This window comes from Hipposideros armiger, unplaced genomic scaffold, assembly GCF_001890085.2.
Source record: "Hipposideros armiger isolate ML-2016 unplaced genomic scaffold, ASM189008v1 scaffold_170, whole genome shotgun sequence".
Classification (NCBI taxonomy): domain Eukaryota; kingdom Metazoa; phylum Chordata; class Mammalia; order Chiroptera; family Hipposideridae; genus Hipposideros; species Hipposideros armiger.
The window spans coordinates 1,100,818-1,121,887 of NW_017731520.1; the positions used below are offsets into that span (position 1 = coordinate 1,100,818).

Consider the following 21,070-nt stretch of genomic DNA (forward strand, 5'->3'; position numbering starts at 1 on the left):
TCTACGTTCTTGAGGCTTTTTGCAATTTCAATAAAATGTCTTTGTAAATATAAACTCTAAGGAAATTTATTAGATTTGTGATCTGTATAAAAGCACATGAAATAATAAGCACCTAACAAGTATTTAATGAATGAAATATATATTGACTATAACTATATAAAAGTAATTTTGTTCTTTTGAGCACTAAAATGAATTTATACAAAATTTTCGACAGCTGGAGTCATCCTGAAAACTTTTATAATGGTAGAATTTCAGCTAGATGTTGTAGAATAGATAAAGTACAGCTCAGTAAGGAAGGAGTCAGATTATCTAGGTCAGGGGAACAGCACGTTACTGAGAGGCAGGTGAATATGCTTTACACAAGAGGCATTCAGAGTCGCATGTGGATCCAGTGAGGAAACCAACCCGACTCGTTCTGGGTGAAAGTCATAGGAAATATTATAGGCGATAGATAAGGTGGGCTAGGTTCTCTTCTGGAGAGCTCCGAAAACCTGACAATAAAAGTGAGTAAAACGCTAGGAGACTTAACATAGAGTGGGGAAAAACAAAGCACCCTTTGAAAGGCATATTCAGCCTTTTTCTATTTGTAAGCCACTTGCTTACTACTAAATTCTAATATGTACATAAAAATCTTGAGTCCCTGGTATGTAAGGCTGCCTGAGTCCAGCCTCGGGGCTTGGCCGCTCCGTGTGAGATACGCTGCACAGGCACCCTTTGTTTATGCTGGTCGTTTTGCTGTTTTGGTAATTAGCACAAATGAGCAGGTCTTCAATTTTAGTCCGGTTTTATGGACCATATTTTTAGTAGACATGTCTGACATTTGGACAAATCATTGTTAGTTTTAAAATCTTTCCTAATGTCTCCATTGATATTTTAGTGGGAGAGACTGATACTAACAGACGCCCTTTGAAGCCAGTAACAGCTCTTAGGTTTTCCAAGAAACTGTCTTTGTATGGCTCATCTCCAAAGTCTTCTAGTCATTTGTTCATCTGACAGATAGTTACTGAAGGTTTTCTATTTCCCAGGTGCTTAACAAATTCCAGTTTCTGGCATAATAGTTCCAAATGTGCATGGTGTGTGTGTGTGTGTGTGTGTGTGTGTGTGTGTGTGTGTGTGTCCCTTTTGTCAAGATTTTTAAGGTCACATAACTGAATTTCAAATGTAATGTTTGATTAATTTTATTCTGATTATTGGTATAAAGTATGATTTGATTTATGAAAATTAGGTTAAAACCAGTTTTCCCATGAAGTACTGAGCAGTCGAAATAGTGCATGAGGCTAAGTTTCAAGGGCACATGAAAGCACAATAATGACCTTACAGTTGAAGCACTGGGCTAGACCTGACGTGGCATGAGTCTTACTTAATTCCTGTTCTGTTCTTGAGTTGGGGTGTAATTCTGAGCATGTTTCTTTCTTTATATTGGAGCAGGTGATTAATGAGATATATTTTTGTATTCAGTACTGAGCAAAATTTTGCTTCGAAGTGACAGTAAAAGAAAATGAGTAATGCTATCCCTCTAGAGAGTGGAGAAAAAATAAAAATAAACAAGATAAGCTGAAATACCCTATCTTTTCTCAACCCATATCCCATTCATCTGACATGATGTGGTGGGATAGGGATGCCAGAATTAGCTCTTTCTCTTCACATTGGGGAAATCTAAATAGCAGCTATTGTAAAACTTGTCCAGACTGATACGTAATGTTACACATTTTTATCAGGAACTATGGCTGGATTACGTATATGAAATATAAAATCACAACCAGAAACATGTAAAAGTCTTGACCCTTAAAACTGCACCACTGAGAGCATCACACATGTTTCTAAGTTTTTTCTGTTAATATTTGCTTGGAGTTTAAACATGTACCATTGAGGAAATATTTTTGACTAAACGGTGTTTTTCCCCCCCCATATGAACTGGCAACAGTTGCTCTTATTTTATTTTAGCAGTGAGACATCTGAGCCTCACTTTCCGTCACCAGTTTTGAGAGGGAACATGTTTTGGCAAACCTCTCTCTGGGGTGACATATTTTAACCTACTCTTTCTCAGTGTGGGTCGCTCAGTGGCTAGTAAAAAGAACGCTCATTTAAGGGAATGTGAGCTTTTGAAATACTAGTTTACAATCCATGACCAAATATGTTGATAAAATATTTTATTTTTCTTACTTTAGTATAAGCCGCCGCCTGCACTTAAAAAGTCCAATTCTCCTGGATCTACACCAGGATCTTCACGATTACCGCAGCCGAGTGGCGTGAGCAAGAGCATTGGAGGTAACCAGCCGCGCACAACAGCTCCCTCCCTCCCTCGTTCCCTTCCTCCCTCGCTCCTTTCGTCCCTTCTTTCCTCCCTCCCTCCCTTCCTTCTTCTCTCTCCTTCTCTTTCTCTTTTTTTGGTTATAAACAGTGTTGGTAGAGAAGGAAAGGAATATGGTATTCTATTCTCAATTATTAAAATAGATTTATAATTAGCAAGAGATAGGGAGGATAAGTAATTATTTCTGGGTAAAAAAAAATGTAACTTTCAATAGCTTCTACTTTAGATATTTTATAGTTCTTTTTTTAGCTTAAATGTGTATTCTTGATGTATTGATATAATATCTGTTCAGAATAGTCATCCAAGTTCTTTTGATTCTTTGACCAGAGTATTTTTCCCTCATTTCTACCTAAGTCTGAATTTGACAATTATACTTAATAGACACATGTTTAATGGTTTGAAAAAGATATTGACCACTAAACTGTACCTTTATTTGTATGCCATTTGTTAGAAATATAGAAATTAGAAATGAAGGATGCTGTAACATATGTTGTGCCTTGGAAACTTCATTTTTTAAAAAATAACTTGTTTTAATTTATTGCCACTAATGCATTGTTGTCCCTGTCAGATGCTCTGTTTTATGTGATTTTTTTTTTCAGAGTGTCATTAAAACTAATACCTTTTTTATTGCAAGGTGTGCCTTCAGGTAAAGTGTCTTCAGTTAGCAGCTCCTTGGGAAATAAACTTCAGACCTTATCTCCCTCCCATAAAGGCATAGCACCCCCTCATGCAGGGTAAGTCTACATTGAACTTAATTTATTAGATATGTATATATATGCATATATATGTGTGTGTGTGTGTGTGTGTGTGTGTATGCATATACATAAAATACTAAGGTTTTATTTTGCTTGAATAATTGGCATTTTCATTAACCTTAATTTTCTTTTTAAGTTCTTTTGTCTTTTAACATAATGCTGGTCAGAAACAAAATCACTGCTATTGATGGTCTAAATTAGTATAACAATATTAGAAGAAAATCGGGTGGCATTTATCAAGTCTTAAAAACATATTTTTGATTGAATGATTTTACTCAGAATCTAGTCTAAGGAAATCATTCGAAATATACAAGGTTTTTGTAATAACCATAATTCATCAAACTTTATGTGTCAGGCACTGTGCTAGACATTTTACATATAATTTTATTAAAACCACCCCATTACCAGGAGATGAGAGATTCAGAAGCAAAGTGATTTACTCAAAGCCACACAGGTGTTAAGAGTTAGAAGCAGGATCCAGATTGGGCTATCTTTGGCTCTAAACATTGGTTTCTTTTCAGGTGTTTTTATTATAATGTAAAACATATAAAATCACCTAATATGTCTCACTTTGTTTGAGGAGCAAATTTTGAAAATCTATAAAGGGATATTATGCAACCATAAAATATATATAAATTTTAATAGGATGGTTCTGCTATAACAAGAGGAATATAGGATACAAACGCCATGTTTGCTAGGATAGAAACTAGAAAATACGTGTAGACAAAAAAGGCAAAAATGCCTTTAATAGTGGGTGATTCTTTTCCTTTTATTTAATATTTTTAAAGTACTTTTTATCTTTCTACAATTTTATATACATGGCTTTCACTAAAGTAGCACAATTAAGCTTTCAACAATTATTTTAATGTGGGAAAATTGTTGATAACACTAGAGACTGATAGAAGTTAATAGATGTTAATTAATAGATGTTAATAGAAATCTTCCTATTCCAGTGGAAACTCACTTTCTCTTCCATTTTGATATCAGAAAATAGGATTACTACATGACCATTAGAGTAAGGGCTTATGTCTATATCTTTAGAAATACTGATTAAGTTGATTTAGGAACTATCAACTTTAAGAATATTATTTTTAGTTTGTATAGATTGTTATTTTAGTTTTTATGTATGAAATACAGACGAGGGTATACATCAGATAAGAGTAGTTGCCTTTTGTTTCCTAATTTGGATTATGTAGAAAGTGCAAGAGCTAAAAGGAATTTAATTCTCGTAGGAAACAGAAAAAAATCAACTAACAAGATCTAATTAGTTAAATGTTTTGTGTTTGTTTGTTTCTTTTTGGTGTGCTTCCAAAAAGAAGAGACAGACGAGCCTTAAGAAAGAGAGAGGTTATCAGTAGAACAGGTAGTTGAAAAGCAAAAGGTTCTCATCTTCCAGTGATAAAAACTGACTTGACTTTTTTTCTCTACTGAGTTGACTTTCATAAAGATAGACGTAACCATGTGTTTTAACTTTACAAAGCCCTTTTAACCATATCACAGAGAATTGCAGTTCATGTTAGTTTCTAGTGTATGTAGCAATGTACATCATCCTGAGGAGAAAATATGCTTTTATTAACAAGCAAAGATTTTGAGCCCATAATTTTATATTATGTACTGCTTATAATGTCATGAAGATTTACAATTTCTGGTTCTCCCACATCATATTAAAACTGTCAAACACAACTGTTCAGATCCCGATTGTCCATTTATACATGATCCTTACATGTTAAAGGAGTGTTTGTAGCTACTGGGAAGACAGCAGTGGTGTTTGCCTCTGGCTAACATATTACTATATTAACTGGAACATTACTGTATTACTGTATTAAATAGGACCATTCATAGCTGTCTGTGTAGTGGCAGACTGCACTCCTCTTTTGGAATTATTGAGGTAATGATCTGTTTGCTTCCCTTTGGGTTGTAGGCTCTGTGACGGTAAAGCTGTGCATGCCGCCTTGCTTGCATGTGTAACTACAAAATGTAGTATAATGCCCAGCATCTAGGCAAAATAAATTTTGACACAGAAATGAAAAAAGTAATGAATTAATAAATTAAATCCCTCATTTGTCAACCTATTGGCACATCACAGAGCTATGGTCTTGGTACTAATGGAATAATTACGTGAAGTTTGTGTGGCAACTATTATTTCTACTGACAGATGATGCAGGATCGAGAAAAGGAATTAGCTGAAATGTTCAAGAAATTGAGCCTCTTCTGAGATTAGTAAAATGGGATAATTTCAGTGACTGGCATATACATAATCTTTATTGTGGTCAGCTTTAGTCATGCATGCCAGTGGTCTGTAATATTTAGCATATATTGGAGTCATACTACAGGAAAAATTCCCTGTATACTTGGGATAATTCTCATGTTTGAAAATTAATTTCTCAGCAATTTTGTGGGTCAACCAATTTTTTGTTTTTAAAGTAAAACATACACCCAATGGAACTTTTCTCCTTATTCTAAAAGATGACTACCTCTAATCCTAGGAGATTTTAGAAGTATGATGAAACACGGCTTTTAAATAAATATTGCCACATTTGAATTGTCACAAAGTTCACACAGTCATGCTTTAAGAATTGTGTTTTCTTAATGGTTAATTACCAGCTTAAATGGATATTTCAGCTGATGATTTTCAATAGCTAACATATCAAATTTCAAAGCTTTTCAGTTCAGTTACTGGTAAAAACAAGTTTACTTTGGAGCAACAGATTGCACGTAAGGAGCTTTAAGTTCTTAACACAGAAATTGAACATAGGTTGAAGCCTTTAAATTCCCTTAGATAATATCATCACTTTTGCAGAGATTTCAATTTTTTCCCCCCAAATTTCCCTTCATCTTATTGCTGCTCTGACTTATCTTTAGTGCTACTGGAGGTTGAGGCACAGAAATAAGGGGTCTGATAAAAAAGGAGACATGAGCAAGTACGTGCTTATGTTCTCTGAAGTAAATGTGAAGATGCTACATGAGAAATGATCAGTTACATCTTACGGTCTGCGTGGTTTAGAGAAAGTTCTTCTTTCACAAACTAATACTTTAAAAATTTATTTAGTTACCCCAACATTGACTTTCATTACATGGTATTTAAAAATATGTGTGTAATCAAGATTTTATATGTATATATTTAGATATATGTACAGAGGGTGCCAAAAAATGTATACACATTTTAAGAAAGGTAAAAACTGTATTAAGATATACTGATAACAAAAGATGAGTACAAGTCATGTTTGACTTCTGCAATTGCAAGAGGTGCTCAAAGTGGTTCCCATCAGCGTCCAGACACCTCTGATTACTGCATACTACTGCTTGAGCAACGTTGACCAGTGTTAACATCTCGTAAAATATCTATTCATTTTTTTGGCACCTTAGTATAATATAGGAGGTTGGACAATTAAGTTCCCAAACTCATCCTAGAAAAAGTGCTACACACCTCATTTCTGAATATCACTACGGTCACCTTCAAAGTACTCCCCTTGGGAATCTATGTACTAACATCAGTACCTAGTCTACCCTTCAAAGCAGTTTTGGAACTCTTTTCCTGAAATGGCCATCAGAGCTGTCATCGTATTACTCTTGATGTCCTGAATGTCATAAAAATGTCTTCATTTCAATATTTCCTTTATCTTTGGGTAAAGAAAGAAGTCATTGGGGCCAGATCAGATGAGTAGGGAGGGTGTTCCAATACAGTCATTTGTTTACTGGCTAAAAACTCCCTCACAGACAGTGCTGTGTGAGCTGGTGCATTGTTGTGATGCAAGAGCCATGAATTGTTGGTGAAAAGTTCAGGTCGTTTAACTTTTTCATGCAGCCTTTTCTGCACTTCCAAATAGTAAACCAGGTTAACTGTTTGTCCAGTTGGTACAAATTCATAATGAATAATCCCTTTGATATAAAAAAAAGTTAGCAACATCGTTGCAACAAGTTCTCAAACTTAATTGCCTAACCTTGTATTTATATGTATAAATTTTTATATATGTAGAATCTTGATTACTATTGAGATTTACAAATTTAGTTTTTGTATGGTTATAAGTACCTTGATATCAGCATTGTATAAAGTAGCAAATTATAGCGCAACATAAGTTTAAGTGATCTTTAGTTTAAAAATAACATTTACTTACATTTAGCCTAAGCAACATCTGAATTCTATTTTATATATGAATACAATTTATTTATTGTATTTATATATTTATAAAATTTATATATATATATATTTATATATTTATAAAACAAAAGTGTATTTTATATATATTTGTAAATATATATATATATATATATATAAATACACACATATACATATACATAGATAGCAAGAGAGATAGAGCAATTGAGTTAAATTTATAACACAGGTATATGGCACAATAAATCATCATTGGAACCTGACTTTCAATTATGTTTTCAAAAAATCTGAAAATACTGGCAATCCTCTCATATGGAATATATGGACGATTCCCTTTGGATAATTACTTTTAGATTTTTATTCGATTTTACACATCTTGTTTCTGAAATTGAACTTTGTTGTATCATATGTAAAATTTGAGTAGTTCTTACTGTATTAGAGGAACCCATCTTAAAAATGTAGTTTAAATTTTTCTAAATTTTAATTTTAGTAACATTTTTCCTGAGAAAGAAAATAAAATATTTTATTCCTTATTCCAAATCCACAGATACAGGTCGTTAAGGTAACTGTGGGAATGATAATGTTTTGGTAATTGTGAAACAATTCAAAGAAAAACTTATTTAAATTCCAAATAGGCAAATTTTCCAGTAGTCTTTCACATATAAAGTAAATCATCAGAGTTAATCTCAAACATCTTACAAATTGTTTTATATATATGCATATATATATTTAATGAAGGCATTTTTAAGACTTTAAAATATTTTAAATAATGTAACATAAACATCACCACCTGCAAAGTATTAATAACAACTTTTACAACAAAACACCTGCATTATACATGGTATCAAAGAACATAAAAATGTATAAAATATGCCCCTCCTTAGAGACCCTTATAATCTAGAGAAATGCCCAGATTCTTTTTAGACACTGAACTATGAGAACTCAAGCATCGCGTCTGTTTTAGGCACCACTCTATCTCCAGGAAGGAGCACAGTGCCTGACACATGGCAGGTGCTCAGGGTTTATCCAGCCAGTGAACATGTGGAAGAATGAATGAGCAAACCAGCATTCCTTAAAAAGAACGTACCGTATTTGCCGGCGTATAAGACGACTCGGCGTATAAGACGACCCCCTAACATTTCCACTCAAAATACAGAGTTTGTTATATGGTCGGCTGTGTGCGATTTTGCGAGTGTGGTAAAATCGCATAACAGCAAAATCGCATAACAGCCGAGCATACACCCAGCAGCGCTGCTGATGCCTGAACGGTATGTGGAATGAAGTGGGCGGGCATCGGGAGGCCACTATGGCACGGGGCAAGCACTATGGGCAGTCTATCTGAAGTGTACCTGGCGTATAAGACGACCCCCCACTTGGAGGCATATTTTTCAGGGCCAAAAAATCGTCTTATACGCCGGCAAATACGGTACTTTTAAAGTGAACAAGCAGTGATGTGTTATTCAATAGTCACTTAAGATAGTTCTCCTGATTTCATCCCGGCTCCCTACTATGAATGCACACTGGTTGGTGATAGTACATGTATGTGAGATTCTGTTATGTGGTTGATGTAAAACAATGAAATATCTACAAACCAGCAATTCTTCCATTATTCTCTAGGTGGAAATCCTTTTTACTTATGGCCTGGCCTCTTAACAGTTTTACATGCAATTTTTCACAATTACCAACCATTTTGTTCACATAGGATCACATTTTTTTCTCTGGATAAATTTCAGAAATAGCCATTCTTTGTTAGAAAGTCAAATTGGGTAAAGATATAAGTATTTATTTGATTTCTTATTTTTGGAATTTTAAAATGGCTGGGGAAATGATAAAGTAAAGTAATAAAGAAGAAAAAAGAGAAAGTTCTATGAATTCAGGGAAGGGAAACAATGAGATTATTGGGGAACTCTGTAACAAGCGTCAGATCTGTCTTATTTACTAGAATAACAACGTTCAGTTCACTCCTAGCTTCACAAATTTTACTTGAAACAGTTTTCGTCTTAATTGTCTTCATTGATTTCATTGTCCTGCTATGTATGCGTGTGGCCTTTATGTGGATAGTCCTTACCCTGGCAGTCAGATAATTAAGAGCTTGGGGGGGCAGGGGAGTAGTGGGGTGGTTCTGATGAACCAGAATAATGTCATTTAAAAAATATTATATAGAGAAGCAAACAATAGCAATCTCCTTATGGGTACACCTTTATATATTTTAATAGTAAGATGGACAAGTTAGGCCCTCCACTTCGAACTGGAAGACATGTGCAAAGCTTGTATGACAGTGATACAAAATCATACAGTGCCATCAAAAGACATGAGTTGTTACCCATTTACAAGTAAGTATTTGTAACTCAGTTTGGTTAATCTTTTTCAGATATTTCCTTAAAAGCATTATATAATGGAATACTATAAACTCGTATATTCCTATACTTAAAAAAAATCTTATTGTAATTGTTTTTAAGTCAAGAAGGCTAAATAATCCTCTAGGACTTAAAACACTTTGATTTTTGGTGAACATTTCTATTGTCCTGAAGCTTTTTTAGAGCATACATTTTATTCCATTAAATTCTGATTTTTAGAGGGTTGAAATAGTAGTCACCTTCAATAATTGTTATTTTTTTAAGAAGCTTTTTTTAGGAGTAATACTTCTGAAAAGAAGAGTATAGGAATTATTATGCCATATATAAAGGCAGGGGAGAAAAGATCCTAGAAAACATTTAACCCAGGGATCCTCAGTCTTTTTGTAGATGGTTATAAATTCCACGTAAAATAGGGGAAAGATATGGCCGTCGTTTTGGAACTCTTCCACATAAGTCTTCAAGGTTTACTAGATTGGGCTCTAGTACAAGCCTAGGCCTCTCATTTTTAAAGTGATGGAAGTAGGGCCTAATAAGTTACTTATTAAAGTTGAAAAATATATTTTTAAGCAGTACACTTAGTTTACTTTTAAACCAAGGCCTACTACAACATTCTCTTACCATGTATGGAAAGTAATAATAAATTTAACTAGATATACAATAAAATAAAGATGGGAGAAGCCTCGAAGATATTAGCAGCAAGCCATGATTTTTTTAGGTAGTTAATGATAAATCCTAGAAGGAAGAATCTGTGCCATAAGCCATTTTTCTGTTTTGTACTATGACTGCATGAAACTCTGACTAACAGGAAGCTATATTACATGCAATTCTAACAGTAAACCTTCTTTTATAGCTTCTTGAACTGTAATGGCCAGATTGCACTTTTCAGACTCAGGCCAGGAAGAAAAATGTGTTCACCTGTGAGTCGGACATGTTTCAAGTACAGATCAGGCCTGTGCTTCCCAATCTCTAAGAACGGTCCTTGACATTTAGGTCCTGCTTCTTAGGAGATGTTACTGAAAATACCTGATTGACATTTAATAATGGCAGCTATTATTTATAATCTTATTTTTTTTCTCTAATTTTTAAAATTTTCTAATTATTTGAACAACTTTAAATTATTGATATGGTAAAGTTGTGTGTGGATATGTGTGGATGTGTTTGTATTATATTATCTGTACACCTTATGTACGTATTACGTGAAAGTGATAAGATTTCTAACAGGACTTTGTTCTACAGCCAAACAATAAAATGTGCTTCCTTCCTATCCTTATGACTGTCACTGGAGGAGCTGCCTGCCGTTCTTGGGCGATGATTGTGTAGAGACTGAATTTCTAAAAAGGCCCTGTAGCTGCTCTGCCACATCCCCAGAGGGGCTAATAAAAGTAGAGTGGAATACACAAGATGGACCTGTAGTGACCATTTGAAGGTCATTTGAGGTCAGGAGTAACCCATTCACACACCAAGGTGATTTCTGTAGAAGTTTAGAAATAATTTAAAGTAACAATTCAAAGCAGCATCCCTTTGAATGATAGCATTGCATATTAAATATAAGATTCGTAATACGACCCAGTTAAATGCAAGTTCAAGTAATCTGATCATGCAATAGCTTAGCAAATTAATTTCTCTGAATATGAGTCTCTTTAACTTTAAAATGGGTATATCTTCTGCATTTTTGTGAAGATTAAACAAAGTGAAGTATGTATGGTGCCTGGCATCATATTTGGCATGTAGTGGGCATTTGAAAAACAGTAGATGTGTTACCAGTATGTATTTTCAAGGCAGCTATTTAAAATTCTAGGAAACTCTCTCCGTCTTTGCTATATAAGTAGAGTAGGAAGAATCTCAGCCAGAGTTTAAGAACTTCCAATCTAAAGAAATTTTTTAAAGCATTCTGCTTGTTCATCTAACATAACATTGCTTATCTCTGAAATGAAAAGATTCAAGTAAATCTCTAAAGAGCAGGAGGGAACTAATTTACCGAACATCTGACCCCTAGTTCAGCAACATACTGACTGTGTCACCTTGGGTAAGGTACTTGACTGCCCTTTGCCTCTGTTGTAAAACGGAGTTATTAAGTCTACCTACTTTATAGGGTTATTATGAGGATTAAGTAAGTTCATATATAAAGGCAATTAGAGATGTGGCTATACCAAGTGTAGGAAGCACCATTATATAAAGGTTATAACTTGTATAGTAGCAACAACCATAGTGGTAATGATACTATCATTCTCAGCTGTGCTAAATGTTCATATAAATTAAAATTTTTATCTCGTAACCTCTTATAAGATAAGTAATGATGGACTCAGAGAGGGTGACCACTGTCACCCAGTTGGTCAGTAGCATTGGGAATTGAAAACAGATTCATTAGAACCCCAAAGCCTATACTTTTACCATTATACCCTTCTAAGTTTTCTTTGATCCAACCACAACTCTTCCAGTGATACCAGATAGCCAGGCTGTGTGTTGGTGAAATTAAACCTTTAAAGGGAAAATTATATTAACCCATTTATTTTAGTTGCTGTTTCTCACAATAGACTCTCAAAAATTGACTATTAGCCTCTAAAGAGGCTGGCTAATGTTTAAAGTCGTTAGCTAATTTTCTTTTAGCATAGCTCATACACTTAACAAATAATTTAATGGTTATTCATTCATAGGCATTTAACAAAACACATCTCTAATTTGAGGGAACTGTAGATTTTAAACTTTAAAAATCTTGAAGCCTTTCAGACTTATTAACTTACAAATTTCATGTAAAGCATATGTACATATTTTAATTGATCTTTTATATCATCAGGATAATGTTAGGAAATGCAAAATGCTTTGATTTCTCTTTAGTATTAGCTACCATTGTTTTCATATTGAAAATAATTATTTGGATTTTAATCTTTTGACTTTATTTGTCAACAGTTTCTAATTACTTTTAATCATAAAAATAAGCAATTTGAGAAATAAATGATTACCATTCAATGCTTTTTCATTATGCCATCTCTTTCTTCTAGTACTAACATCAAACCTCGAAATTCCACGCCACCTAGTTTGGCACGAAATCCTGCCTCAAGCGTACTTACAAGCAAAAGAAAAACATATGCTGAGAGCTACATGGCCAGGTATGTTTAGCTCTGACATTTTAATAACATCTAGTTTAATAAGTAAACTAAATAACATTTAGTTTAATAAGTAAACTAAAAATAAATATATGTAATTTTCCAATGACCACCTATAAAAATATGTATCTGGCTTTTATGCAAAATCTGATTTTTCTTTTTTATATGATTTAATCTGGCTTTTAAGCTGTACACTAAAGAAATAGTTTGTACATAAATAATATTTTCCTATACCTTACAATTATTGTTGTAAATTCACAGGGATAGTTTGTTCCATTGCACTGACTTCATTTGTGTTTTTTATATCTATTTTTAACTGCAATATGGTTATTTTTACTTCTACAAGTTGAATAGTAGACTCTTTAAACCACTATTACAATTTTCAGCAGCATTTTAGTTTAAACTCCCCCGCTGAGGTTGTGATTATCCATGTACTTCCCTTTCTAGCCTGTCACAAGATTTGTGTAATGTTGACATTCACTCTGTTTTGAAGCATATAATGAAACTGTCCCAGTTGTAGATACTTATTTTTTACACAGATCCTAACTTATTCCAGAAAGTTGTTTTTGTTTTTTTTTTTTTTTTAGCTGAGCCATCCTGCTACCTGTTGGCAGCTCAGCGGCTGCTCAGCTCAGGCTGGACTTGAACCGCTGTTGCTCAGAGCTCAAACTCTTGAGCGAGCTCTTAACCAACTGAGCCACTCAGCCAGCCCCCCAGAAAAGTTTTAAGGCAAGGTATATAAATTCATGATGTACACTGCGATACAATATTTTTTTAAAATGAAAGAAGACTAGAAAGAGGAACATGAGAATTAAACCATAACAGTGAAAAAGGAGTGAAGTTAGTCCACAAAATATTCCAGAAAAATATAAGGCAAGGTACATGAAGCAAGATACTTAGAAAAGGGAAACTTCCATAAAACAAAAATATAAATAAAGCTAGAGGTCAGATTGATCACTTAATCCTGACATTGCAGCTGCGCTGAGACTTGGACTGATCTTCACTACTTAGAGGCTCGGGTTTTAATGTCATTGTGGGAGAAAGGAGTTGATTGCTTGGACTCACACAAAATGCAGTGTTAGAAACTCAGCTTTGCCTTCCCCTCCCCCATGCCTCCTGCTGTAAGTCAGGACTCTTGAAATGCCCACCGAGGGGTCATCTCAGGCTCAGCTAGAGATACTCACATGACAGTGTTACATGTGGCGTGGAGTTATTTACCGGAAGTACAGAATGACAGGGCAACATCAAGTGACAGCTTAAGTGTGAGAGAACAAGATCTCATAGGTGGTGGTAGGAACAGTTTAGAAATTTTATGTCCCCTGAGGGAACCAATATCTCTTATAACAGTCCTGGTTGTCCTGAGGGATGTGTTCAGTTTCAATCAACTATGTATAAGTACTGTTACCTGGAAAAACAGTTGGCAGTCCACCATTAATAGGGTTTCGTTAAACAGAGCCAGGAAGTTGTCCCAATGCCAAATGTGTCCACAGAAAGGGACACATTAACCCTTTTCTCAACAATATTCAAAAGGTTATCTATCTCTCAGTGAAAGGATGGATTAGGAAAAAAGATTCCATCAACCAGGAAGTAGAGACCCCATGGAAACTTGTCTGTCACAGCCATAGCTCAGAAGAATGCGAGAGTTCCCGGATCATTCGTAACTATAGGCTTATGTTCACCTGAGTTTAAGGTTTAAATGTACAATATCTGCGTGTTCTGAGAAATTCTTAACTGGACACATAACTTATGAAGTGACCGTGTAGTAGCTCCCCCAGAGCCTGTAAAAGCAAAAGCAAATCGACGGGTGTGAAATGCTCTGAACCCAGGCTTCCTGGTTCTCAGAGCAAACATGAGCTCACAATTCTGACTTACAAGGCACACACGGAAGTTCCAAACTATCCTAAGAAACTAGCAATCAGTCGCAAGTGAGAGCAGAAAACAGACACAAGTGCCCATTACTTAAGATTTTGAGATCATCAAACATTGCTTATAAAATAAGTCTGTTTAAAGTATGTAAAGAAATGAGAGATAAGAGAAAGAATTGGAATCATAAACAACAACAGTATACTATCAGAGAAAGATTTGAACACCTTTGTGAAAGAACCAAACAGAACTCAACATAAGCAAAGAAACAAAAATTCAAACGACCGTTTAAATTGTAGCTTAGACACAGCAATAGATGAGAAGTGAACTAGAGAACAGATTTAAAGACATTATCTAGGGACAAATATAATGCCAAATAAAACCTTTAGAATTTTTATATTTACAAAAAGAGGTTCTTTTTTATCTGAATGAGAAGAATATTAAAAATGAGATTAAGCAAAATTTTAGTTATACTTAGTGTGCCCTTTTTTCTCAGGGTTCTGGGTTGAAAACAACTGAAATGAACTTTGTGTTTCTTTTTTTCCCTGTACTTCTCCAGGCCAGATGGAGACTATATATCTTCACTCAATGGTGGGAACATTAAAGGCATTGAAGGAAATTCATCTGGACACTTACCAAAATTCTGCCATGAGTGTGGGACGAAATATCCTGTAGAATGGGCAAAGTTCTGCTGTGAATGTGGCATTCGAAGAATGGTTCTGTAAACAAAATCCCAAAAGAAAAAGAGCTAAGTCCAGAATTTTATGACTATTGCTGCTTCCAGCTAGAGCACTTCCTCTAGTTATTTTGTGCTAAAATTCTTCAAAATACTTTTTTCAGCAATTTTGGGAGCATAATCCTTTGGCTATGTAGTGTGTGTGTGTGTGTGTGTGTGTGTGTGTGTGTATGTGTGTGTGTATATATATATGTACATATACTGTATATAATAAATACCTGATACCCCAAACTGTGCCATTCAAGGAAATATTTGCTTATCTGTCAGAAAATAATTTCAAGTGGAATCGTTAACTTAGGTATTACTTTTATATTGCTGTCGTTAAAAGCCAGTAAGTACACATCTACAAACCCTCAGACTCTAGTGCTCGCCCCCTCACGCTTTAGGATGATTATTACTTTGAGCAAAAAATCAAACATTTTTATTATTGGTGCCTATTTTCACATATTATTGGTATCTACTATAGTAGGATGGGATGCTTGGAATTTTGGAATTGAAGAGAATATTTTTAGTTACAATTAGTTATGTGAGGTCATTTTCCTATAGAGCTCTTCAACAGTTAATTTATAAATATTTTAAAAATAGAAAAAAAAAACCTTAAGGTCTATGTTACCCTTAACTAGGTATATGAATAATTATATAATTTAAATATCTTTACTCATTCTCTGAAAACGTAATGCAATTTCCTTTTCAGAGACACACGGCTGAAAATACAAATATATCTTATTCTAGTTATAGCAGAATGTTTTTTTTTACCTCTATGTATTATTTGAAACTATATTCCTTTTTACTTCTAACTGCGTCTTCAAAAGTTTCACTTTTCTTTCTATAACCTCATGACTAAAGAGTAGTTTTAATTTACTACTTCATTTTTACAGTTTGAAATGTAATTATTTAATATAAAAATGCAGAAATTTCCTTCAAAATCTTTCCTGTTTTTTTTCTATGTATCTAAATGTAGAAGAAATTACTTTAATGGATTTTAAAACAAATCGCCTCACCTAATAAATAATAATTTGGGTAAATAATCATTAGTGCAGGGCACAGAGGTAAAAGTATTCAAATTCAGTCCCTTGAAGTAGTTAGATATAGTTATGACTAGGTTAAGAGAATATCTAATTTTTCCTACTCATATTTTCTTTTTAGTTTTTAATGTTGAAACACCATTCACATGACAAGGTACTGAAAATGCATTGCTTTAGTGCATACCTGCTTATTATGTGATTAAACATTCACAAAAATTTAAGTATATCTCTTTAACTTTGGCTAAAATACAGCTTTTGATCATTGTCACACGCAGTGTAATACAGTATATAGTACTAGATCTCTGCTTGTGCAGCCACATTCAGTAATTCAGTAGTAATTTCTGCTGAATCATACCTAATAGCTTTGATCATATCGTAAGGTACAAGCAAAGCTCTCATGGGCCATTTCTAGCTTCCTGTTTATGATTTTGATCAACTATAAGCATCAGTGTAGAAATTGGTGGCTTATAGTTTTCTCTGAAATTCATTTATGCTTACACTTTATAATTTTATTCATTAGTCTTTATTTTTTCATTCAGGCAGGGGATATCAACTTAATGGTAATGGCAATTGTCGTTTTACTTGCATTAATTGTCCTAATTGTTATCAATCACATGAAGAACTTTAACTCTTGTTTTATCTAGAATGGAGTTCTATTTTTTTTCAAGTGTTTTTTAAGACCACATAAATTTTCGTCTGCTCAAGGAAAGAGTAAATAAATGAGCTTAAATAAAGTGGCACGTGTTTTGAGTCTCACTGAATTTTTTAGCAAGTAAATGTTATAATGTACTACCTGGAAAATGAATTTGTTAATAAATCATCCAATTCCAGAACACAGAGATTATTATATATAGTAAGTAGGTGAAATAGATTCACGAATTATGAAACATGTTATGACATTGTATTTAAATGCATTTTTTATATTACTTGCATATATTATTCTCACATTGATTTGTTGTGCAATAGTTCAATTTCTAAGAAATTTTCCTAGATCTATGCATTTATTTTATTTTTATTTATTTTCACAAGTATTTGCCAGTGTGGTAGAATTAAAAAAAGATTGTAAGCTTAAATTAAAATGTAAAAATTGCTTATATATCATTCCGAAAGTTATTAGCTTGGAAAACTAAGATTATTATGACTGCTGTTTTCTCTTGTTCACTGTTTTTATATTACAAATAATGTTTTCATTTTTTAACCTATTCAATAAAGACATGAAACCAAAAAAAAAAAAATGCTAGTTGGTTTTCATTGATGTCTTCCTTATCCAGACATAGGTAGAAAGATAGGAACACACAGAAATATAAAGGAAATATTCGAGCGTTTTCAGTGCCATGTGCTCGCGGGGCCACCTCCTGTTTTTCCCGCTGCTTCCGAGTCCCCGCCCACACAGCTCCGGCCGCCTGGCTCCCCGTGCTGGCCACCGGTATTTGGTGTTCTTACAACACGGCAGGCATCGACAACAAAGAGCAGCCTGAATTCAATCAAAATGTGGATGATGTTGAAGAAGTAGAGGAAGAAGAAATTGGTGAAGAAACAAAAATCAAAGCACATCAGCTGACTGTTCAGATGAAATCCTAAGATTCTCGCAGTCCTTCAAGAAAGACTTGACCGGCTGGTAGAAACACCAGCAGGATACATTGAAAGCTTGCCTGGGGTAGTAAAAGGTGAGTGAATGCTCTCAAAACCCTTCAAGTTAAATGTGCACAGATAGAAGCCAAGTTCTATGAGGAAGTTCATGATCTTGAAATAAAGGATGCTGTTCTCTATCAGCCTTTATTTGGGAAGCGATTTGAGATCATTAATGCCATGTATGAACTTACAGAAGAAGAATGTCAATGGAAACCAGATGAGGAAGATGAAATTTCGAAGCAGCAGAAAAAAAAGGCCAAGATTGAAGATGAGAAAAAGGAGGAAAAAGAAGACTGCATGGGAATTCCTGGACTTTCGTTGATTTTAGGAATGCTGACTTGCTCAGTGATACGATTTGGGAACATGACAGACCTGTTGTGAAGCACTTGAAAAGTATAAAAGTGAAGTTCTCAGATGCTATCCAGCCTATGAGTTTTGTCTTAGAATTTCACTTTGAACCCAGTGACCTTCACAAAGGAGGTGTTGACAAAGATACAGGATGAGGTCAGAAAAAGATGATTCTGATCCCTTTGCTTTTGATGGGCCAGAAGTGATGGGTTGTACAGGGCACCAGACAGATTGGGAAAAACGAAAGAATGTCACCTTGAAAACCATTAAAAAGCAGAAACACAAGGGACTTGGGACAGTTCGTACTGTGACCAAATCAGTCTCCAATGATTCTTTATTTTTTTGCCCCTCCCGAAGTTCCCGAGAGGGGAGCTCTGGGTGATGCTGCTGAAGCTAGCCTTGCTGCAGACTTTGAAACTGGTCACTTTTACATGAGTGTATAATCCTAAGATCAGTGTTATAGTTTACTAGAGAAGCTATTGAAGAAGATGATGATGATGCTGATGATGCTGATGATGATGATGAAGAAGAAACAGCAGCAGCAGATGGGGAAGGGGAAAAAGAAGGTGAGGAAAATGGTCCAGACTATGATTCAAAGAAGGTTCAAAACCCAGCAGAGCACAGGCAGCAGTGAGGCAGGACAGATGTGGCCTTGAAGATAACCTACAACTGGTCTACCTTCTGCTTCCCTGGAAAGGATAATTTTCATCACTTGACAAGCCTAGTTCACAGTTTTTGTCGTATGTTTGCTTGTTTTTGTTTTTGCAGCCTAAAATAAAAATGGCAAATATCATTTTAGTTCTCACAAGATAATGTCTTAATTTTGTACTAATTCAGGTAGAAGCAGAGCCCTAGCTTGAATTAAGCATGGTGCTCAGTAAACCATATTGAAGAAAAGGTGCCAACTTTGGGAGAGGTGCACTGCATCGCCTAGTAAGAAAGTAAAAAATGAGACAAAATCTTGAATGATGTAATTTTTTTTAAAAGAAAGATTAAAAAGTTAAGTTGTATTTCCCTTAGTTAGAATGGGAGCGGGCCCCAGGCTTCTATGGTTAATTTCAGTTCTTCCTTTAACGTATATTATTTACCCATAAAGTATATTCTGTTTACTATGTATTAAAATGGATAGTACTGATAACTATCTCACAGACATGTTAGGAACATTAAGTTAAATTTTATGAAATGTTTCTCAACCTTATTCAAAGCTCAATAATTTGGACCTATTTGCACCACAAGTGTGATAGTCAGCATTTTATTCATAGGATTTGATAAATAAACTGGAAAACAAGTTAAGTACTTTATTCTAGATCTAGTCAGGCAACACTCTTTTGTGCGGCTCCTCTTTTAATACAAGTAGATGGATAACCATTTCAAAAGGTCCAAGTATTGTTTTTAGGTATTTTAGTTATAACCATATTGTGGAGATCATGGGACTAAAATAGAAATAAGACCATTTTTAAGGGATGGGGGGGGAATGCCATTAAATTTGAGACTGTAGAGCCACATTTAAAATACCTCCGGCTAATTACTGTTAATTTTTTGTGGTGAGCATAAAAGCTTTGACACAGTGGACTAACTGAATTTTAATTACAGGACAGCTTAGTTTCTGCACTTAATAAAATTGCATTACGTTCATTTTTAGAGGCAATAAAGCGTCCATTTCGAAAATTTAGTATTGAGGTCTTAGAATATGAACACATTTTGTTATTTCTATAGAACTATTCATTCTGCTTTTGAGATTTTAATTAACTACTGGTAATCCTTAACCAATTGCAATAGTTAGTAGGAAAAAACTATGCCATGAAAGCACCTTATGTTTTCCCTCTTCATTTTCAAAATGATTTTGGTTGCTTTGGTTAGACATTCTGTGCTGATTTATTTATTGATTTTTTTTGGTACCCATAGCTCATTTGAACACAGTTGAACTTAAAAAAAATTTTTTTAATCTAAAGATAGAATTCCATTTTTAATGAACTTCAAGTAGTAAAACTACTACTTTTTCCCCCCATTTCTTTAGGAAATATAGCTATTGCCAAAGTGAAGGGGGAGATACTGTTTCTTCTTGTTATATAAAGGGGATGTGGCTTGCAGAGGAATTGTTCTCTTAATAATTAAGTTGGAGTTTCAAGGGATATCAGTGTTCATCTATGCCATCTCTCCAGTTCCAATGGTTCTGTTCTATTTTGGAAATTTGAAATATGTAACTTGAAATCCTCAATACAGTTTGCATTTAATTAAAAAAATATTCAAAGTCAAAACACATACTTTTTAAATGAGAGAGTAACTTCTTTTATTGGCAGGTTGTGTGTGTGTGTGTGGGGGGGGTCAATTGTTAAAGAAATTGGTATTTTATTCAAGAGTTTTTTACCTCAAAGTCTAAATATGTTTTGTCACAAGATTCTTTAGGCATAGTAGCATTCTCTTCACAGCCAATAAAATTAAGCAGTTGAAAATTTTAGTGACGTTAAGGTTGATAATAAACATTAATTTTTCTAATTAGGTAATATACAGTTTAATAGCAAAAGTATTTGTTATGAGTACTTAATAGTTTAGACCATCATGTATAAAATTTTAAACAGGAGTTGTTTGTTATCTCTAGAGTAAATACGATCAGATTAGACATGTTTAATTTGCAATCAATTTTCCTTAGGCTAGAGTGAACAGTACTACCAGAGTAGAAGCTCAGGGAATTAAAAAAATAATAGAAGAGGTACTCAGCTGCAGACTTACCAGGACTCTTGTGTCTATTTGCAGGTATACGTATTTTATATGGTATGTATATTTTTAGTACTAAGATAGGTTGATTTTCCCAACTGACTATATTA

At 34.3% G+C, this 21,070-nt stretch overlaps 1 protein-coding gene and 1 pseudogene across 1 annotated transcript in view; both read left to right on the forward strand.

Annotated features, from left to right (window-relative positions):
• Nucleotides 1–17,490, forward strand: part of ZC2HC1A (zinc finger C2HC-type containing 1A) — a gene marked incomplete at its 5' end in the record, with an annotated part of 38,449 nt that extends 20,959 nt beyond the window's left edge. The window contains 4 exons of the mRNA XM_019651937.1: nucleotides 2,169–2,268; nucleotides 2,946–3,045; nucleotides 12,537–12,644; nucleotides 15,064–17,490. Coding sequence (XP_019507482.1) covers nucleotides 2,169–2,268; nucleotides 2,946–3,045; nucleotides 12,537–12,644; nucleotides 15,064–15,229 — 474 coding nt within the window. The remainder of the gene's footprint in view (nucleotides 1–2,168; nucleotides 2,269–2,945; nucleotides 3,046–12,536; nucleotides 12,645–15,063) is intronic.
• On the forward strand, nucleotides 17,050–18,879 carry LOC109387819 (nucleosome assembly protein 1-like 1 pseudogene; annotated as a pseudogene).
• The last annotated feature ends 2,191 nt before the right edge of the window (nucleotides 18,880–21,070 follow it).